General features: G+C 30.8%; 1 protein-coding gene across 3 annotated transcripts; it reads right to left on the bottom strand.

The window, feature by feature from the left end:
* Nucleotides 1-43: 43 nt before the first annotated feature.
* LOC105196758 (probable C-mannosyltransferase DPY19L1) lies at nt 44-5,830 on the bottom strand. 3 transcript variants are annotated; one of them, XM_011162846.3, is made up of 9 exons: nt 5,701-5,830; nt 5,483-5,595; nt 3,855-3,992; nt 3,710-3,778; nt 3,280-3,639; nt 2,286-3,105; nt 2,049-2,211; nt 1,426-1,554; nt 44-1,363 (listed from the first exon to the last, which is right to left on the bottom strand). In XM_011162846.3, exons 1-9 carry the CDS (start codon nt 5,798-5,800, stop codon nt 1,144-1,146), a joined length of 2,112 nt encoding a protein of 703 aa, XP_011161148.1. In that variant the 5' UTR covers nt 5,801-5,830; the 3' UTR covers nt 44-1,143. The 3 variants fall into 3 exon arrangements, with proteins under 3 accessions (XP_011161148.1, XP_025991247.1, XP_039315708.1); XM_026135462.2 differs by lacking the exon at nt 5,701-5,830 and having other exon boundaries at nt 5,471-5,574; XM_039459774.1 differs by lacking the exons at nt 5,483-5,595; nt 5,701-5,830 and having other exon boundaries at nt 3,280-3,635; nt 3,855-3,933.
* Between the last annotated feature and the right edge of the window lie 327 nt (nt 5,831-6,157).

Below are 6,157 nucleotides of genomic sequence, written 5' to 3'. Positions count from 1 at the left end.
TATTTGGTGTATTCTCTAACAGAGAAAAAGATGAACTCTTATCTTCTTGTATAATTATCTTTTGCATGTCGTTTTTTATTTATAATCTCATTACAATTACGATAACATTTATGGTCGTATTACGATTAAATAATTGTGCAATGTTAATAAGCACAATTGATAAAGTGTGGAGAATTATTGTCCAATATGTGTATTATGAAATGCTCGTTAATCGATAAAAAATTTAAACTTGAAAGATGCGATTCGTAATGGTTATATAAGTATAAATAGTGCTTTATGTTGGCACAAATGTCTCATGTTTGTCATATAGCGGATGAATATGAACACAATATGCGATTAAATATAGTACTTATACATTCGAAGCTATTCGCGTTGTCAAAATTCGATAAGTCGAGCATATCGATAAGTATGCAATAATCTTAAATATAGGAAAATTATCACAAGTATGTACATCACATTGTGAAACGAGGCATTATCTTAATTTTTGTTCTTATTAATTCTTACTTTTAACAACCTAATTTTAATAATTTATTAGTATAAAATGTAAAAAAGTTATGAACATATTCTGCACATTGTGTATTTTGTTGGCTGCAATATATAAAAAAGTTTCTTTGTTGAAGTATTTAAAAAAATTAGATACAAGCCTGAAAATTATTTTATTTGATCAAGATAATTATGTAGATTGCGCATGATGATAATGCCATAAAAAGTTTTGACATTCTCAAGCAACCAGCATCGCACATAATTATTTTAATAGTTCAATAAAATTATTTTCAGATTTGAATCTAGCGAAATTTTTAGACTATTCTTTCCGTGAATGTTTTAAAAGATTCTTAAAACAAAGATTGAATTCTTTTTAATTAAATAAAAAATATCAAGCAGATTTTTATAATATTGGGAACATTGTGTTTCTTAAAATATTTAATGCCCCTTCACAAATTGCATAAAGGCTGTACTTGATAAAATTTTCAAGTTCGCAGTGTTAATATTCAACTTACCCGCGTGAACTTTTATAATATAAAAAAATATATATATTTTTTCTTCATATATAGATATTTTTGTTTTAAGAAAAATAGGCTTTTATAGTCTCACGGAGGCATTCCATCTTCTTTCGATTTTACTTTTTTTTGGAAACGTAGAACTCTAGAACTGATAGTGCAGTGGCATTGAAGTCTTTGGTTTAAATTCTACGTAATGCGAATAATCCAATTGCAGCACGACGTAATTGCTGTTAACAAACGCTCTTCTAAACGGATACGCGTTTCCTTTGAATAAAAGGGGACATAGAGGCGGCTTGTTGATCGCTTTCGACGCTCCATTATCAGCCACGTCCCATAAATCGATCATTTGACATCCTCGCGGCCTAAAAAAATAAAATTCCATATTACGTAATTGTTGTCGTACTTGCGCTTTTTTCATACTTACATGTTTGCAAATCCAAGGCACAATGGTTCCTCTAATACGACGTAACTAACTTTCATGTTTCTCAAAGAAGAATACACAGAGGCGGCATCTTTCCGACTAAAAATCTCATAGACTTTCATGGTTCTATCCCTACAATAACATCAAATATTTATAAATAATAGGTATAATTTTAAACAAGATCGTAATAACGTTAAAGCAGCACACAAGTCTAAGTGAGTTAAAATAAGAGTATAATTTTATGAATTTTTTGTGGAAAAATGGAAAAAGATCTTCGCGGAAAGATCATACAATTTTGCTCAAATACAGATCTGAAAATAATTACGTTGTGTCATTTAAAAATAATATAATTATATCAGATGCTTAACTTGGTTGTCAAAACTGTTTGCTGCAACATTATGTTTGAACATTCTATATAATTATTTTGATGACCCAACATAAAATTATTTTCTTATTTGTACCTAGTTAAATTTTTAGATGCTGCAGTAAAATTTTTTTCGTGCAATACAAGACTGCTGTATCTCTTCTCATTTTTCTACAAAAATATTACAGTCTTAAGTCTCATTTTAGACACTTAAGATATATATGTTCCATTAATTGTCATTTAATTCTTGATCTAAATCTACCTCATTTCTTTGCTTTCATAGTAGGGATTATTAACGATCGGTCTCCTAGTCGACAGCATCAAGTTCGCCATCAACGACATTTTTCCCGCAAACACGGCGTGTTTCGGCGTATTACTCTTTATCCATTCAAATAACTCTTCTTGTTCAATATTACTATATTCACCTGCGCAAAAATACAAAGCAATTGAAACGTTGTAGAAAGCCAATTGATTTAAATTTATTTTATTATATAATCACCTATAAATCCGCGTTCCTCTTGGAATCTGTCGAAGCCGTGGTACGACATACCACCCAGTAAGAGAATAACAATAGCAAGCCGCATCAGTTCTCCTTTCAAGCCGATTTTTTCAAGATATCGTTTGCTACACACGGCACCAGCTATTATGCAGAGATGCGGCGTCATAAACAGCTTTAATCTCATAATGAAAATGGCGATAATGATGAAGGCGCCAGTCTGCAGACCGTTGTACGCCATATCGGCCTCTATGCAGCATGGATAACTGCTCGTCTTGAAATTTCTGTACCAATAATACAGTGCAAGCATACCGACGAGTATCGCTGTTGGTAGTAGCAAGGTCTTGATGATCGCCTCGTAAGTTTTGTATTGCAGAAAGTCGAATTCTGCGGAGCACGTGTAAAGCATAGTGTGAAAATCTCTATAGTTCATTAATTTCGACTTTAATATGTTAAACACGTGGGCGTCATCTTGGGAATACAAAACGTAGGATTTTATCCAGTTTGTAAGAGTTATCGTTACAGCAATTTCGAGAATGATTTCACGCTTGATGTTTTGAAATCGGGACAGTTTAATTATAAGGTTGGCCACGTTACTGCTGATTATGATGCACGTGTAGAGCGAACAAATTATAAGAGTCCCATTTGTTATTTTAGTCGCTGTCGCGATAGCTAAAGCGTGCGCCATACAAAAAATTTTGTAGAACTCGTACGGAACGATCCTCAGCCATTTTAGTATGAGAATGGCTACAATCTGCGTAATGAAAATGAAGTGTGAAAATTGCCAGGTGCACAAACTGCAAATTGTCGAGCCAAATATATCCTGAAAAAGCAAAATAAAATTATATATTTAAATATTATATTTCAAACATATTATATTATGTAATAAATAGTTTAAATTAATTATTATATTAAACATATATATACTATTTATTTGAAATATATCTATATTTGATATAGAATGTATATCGAATAACAAAATTGTTTCTATTCTCACCATGAATAGTCCTTGCCTAGTTCTGTTCCTCAACGCAGCTGGTTCTTTATCCGTATCATGTTTCGTATATTTTCTGATAGCCATGGTAACACTGTACATTTGAAAAAGTAACATGGGATACGCGAAAGTTTCTCGCAACGGCGGTGTCCATTGAACGCGAGTGCATTCGTTGTGATTGAAGAAGAAGAATAGGATCGTTATGAAGCCACCGTAAATGGAATTGCTCAAGTACGTTGCGTAATAAAAGAGTACTGCTGCTGTGACAACTGTGGTAGACCAGACTATCTCTAAATAGAAGTATACAGGCACACCCAGGCCCTCACAGCTAGTTACAGGCGGCAAACCGTCTCCTCTCTCTATCTGAAAGTGATCAACTTGTAAGTATTTTATAACATTGATATGCTTTACAAAGAAATTTTACAAGTCTTACCTGCCAGCATTGTTCTTGAGATATGACACCAAGATTCCTCGCAATATGATAAAGGAAACCCGCTATGATCTATACAACGGATAACAATATAAAATCATATTCAAATTTGGATAAAAGAGAAGAAATTTTATTGAAACAAAATTACCTCAGGTAAAAGACTATATTTTTTGCTGGCATCAATGACGTTGTTGTACTCTGAAAGATTGTCGTGGCTGAGCTTGTCCATTCCATCGAAAAAATCTTTAGATTCGGCGATGGTCTTATAATAGGAATAATACATCCCCTAAAAAAAGAAAACACAGCTGTAGGCATTAAGAAATTTCGCTTGTAGCTTGTTCAATATAACTACTCGTGTAACGTGTATAATATTTTATTGATATTATTTTTATATTTATATTATACTTACTGATACATATTACAATTAAACAAAAATGTTTTGTTATACGCATTTAATAATGTAGAAAAAATAGTATTAAATGTATTTTAAATAAGGATATTTCGAAAGAAAGCAAATGGTAAATGCTATATCAATTTCAATTTATTTATTAATTTTAATACATATACATGTATTAATTTTTATATTTAAATAATAAATTTTACAATGAAAGAAACAATATTGCAATATATAAAATAATACACAAATTGAACATTTTACTTTTGTAAAACGTACACACATATATATGTATATACATATCATATTAAGTACAAATTTGTTTCTACTGTATTAAATATACAAATGTCATAAATATTTTTCGTATAATCTTTACATTTGTTTTTTCTAAGTACATAGAAACGTTATTTTAAAAAAAATTAATTCTATCAATATTATCTTTCAGAAAATATAAGAAAATCCTCGTTTAAATTTAAAAATCAAAATTATAACTGTCTACTTATATTTATTTTGTCGTTTACTTATATTTTTGGCATCAATTAAAATTTCTAAACCTATAATTAAATGTTCTTAGAAAATTGTGACTGTTAGATAATTATATGGTTTTAAGATTTAAGTTGAATTAATCGTTTTCCATGTGTAGACAACATTTCTTCAAACTTGCAGTATTCATCAATATCAATGTTGTTAAATTGATATTCCAACAGTCTTAAATTGTTATTAGCATAAACAATGTTCGAAAATGTTTTTGGCGATGAAATACTTTTGATTAGATAGAATGTCGAACAAGCATGCTGCACTAAAAAAAAAACGATATTTTCATTCTTTTCGATTATATCGCTATTGAAGTCATTACAGATCAATATGAATTAGTATTCAGAAAATGTGAACATGAATCTTTCTCTAATGGGCTCCTATAAACTATTATTATTCCTTACACTGAGAACAAAAGTTGTTAACTTGATTAAATTTTTCAATTTGATTGAATTTCTTCAGTATAAGAATTTATGCATTTAAGCTAAATATATATGTAATTAAGTTAAATATATAAATACTTCAAAGAAAATTCAAATATTTTAAATATTTAAGTTAAATACGTAAATATTCGAACAAAAAATTTATTAAATTTAAAAATTTAGTCGCCATTTTTTCTCAGTGTACTATCAGTGTGTGTATTTTATATAAAGAATTAATGAGCATTTTTGTGGAAATTCTCAAAGTTGCCTTAATCTCAGTACGATATTGAGTTCGAAAAAAAACCGTTCGATTTGAAGTTAGACAAAGGCGCTTCGACTCGGTCGATATAGATTTCTACACGAATCGATTTGCCTCAAAAAATGTCGTGTATGACTATAAAACGATATCATCACCTATTATCATACCATCTCTGTCCGGAAGGACATTTCTCGCTCGATCTCCGAAAGGTGAGAGAAGTGTCGATCATTTTCGAACAGCGTGGATACGTGCCACCGATGCAAACAACCGAAACCAAGACCTGTGCCGTTGGAACAAGGATTATTTCACTTTTAAAACGACCCCTCGATCGCAGATCGCGCCGGAAGCGTGACTTTTTTACGTGGGAGAGCGAATATTTTATTACCCAAAAGGTTTATTGCCCAATGATAGAAAGCGGTGCTCTCGTGTGCCGGTTTCTCGACCACTCTACGTTTTCTGTCACTCCTCGTTGCCATCTTCGACATTGTGAATCACGTGACTACTATCATGCCGACAAAGAACGGCGCCAAATTTCAAATTTTTCAAAAGCCTCACTTCTTCTTTTATAAAAATATATAAAGAATTTTGTCGAAGAAACATTCCTACACAATTCACATTAATATTATTTTAATGTATTTGAAATTTTTTATTTATAAAAATAATAAATTTTTCAAGTTAAGTCAATTTTGAGACTTACTTTGATCAGAAATACAATTTTTATTCCATATTTTGATCCTTTGCTCCATTTTTACAAAACTCACAATTAGATTTTTAATTAAAATTTTTTTTCTTTCTGCTTGATTGTTCCTGATATGTCAGCATTCGTCGAGGGTAACGTTTAT

The sequence above is a fragment of the Solenopsis invicta genome, chromosome 2, assembly GCF_016802725.1.
Source record: "Solenopsis invicta isolate M01_SB chromosome 2, UNIL_Sinv_3.0, whole genome shotgun sequence".
Taxonomy (NCBI): Eukaryota; Metazoa; Arthropoda; class Insecta; order Hymenoptera; family Formicidae; genus Solenopsis; species Solenopsis invicta.
The sequence above is the reverse complement of the archived record's forward strand: the minus strand, read 5'-3'. Positions and strand labels throughout refer to the sequence as shown.

Bases quoted from the DNA above. Each gene is read 5' to 3' on its own strand.
- LOC105196758 (XM_011162846.3), bottom strand. From the start codon at position 5,800: ATGTCGAAGATGGCAACGAGGAGTGACAGAAAACGTAGAGTGGTCGAG. The intron at 3,993-5,482 runs GTATGATAATAG...TTCTTTTTTTAG, and splicing joins TGTCCTTCCGGACAGAGATG to GGGATGTATTATTCCTATTA. The intron at 2,212-2,285 runs GTGATTATATAA...ATTTTTGCGCAG, and splicing joins AGAGGAACGCGGATTTATAG to GTGAATATAGTAATATTGAA.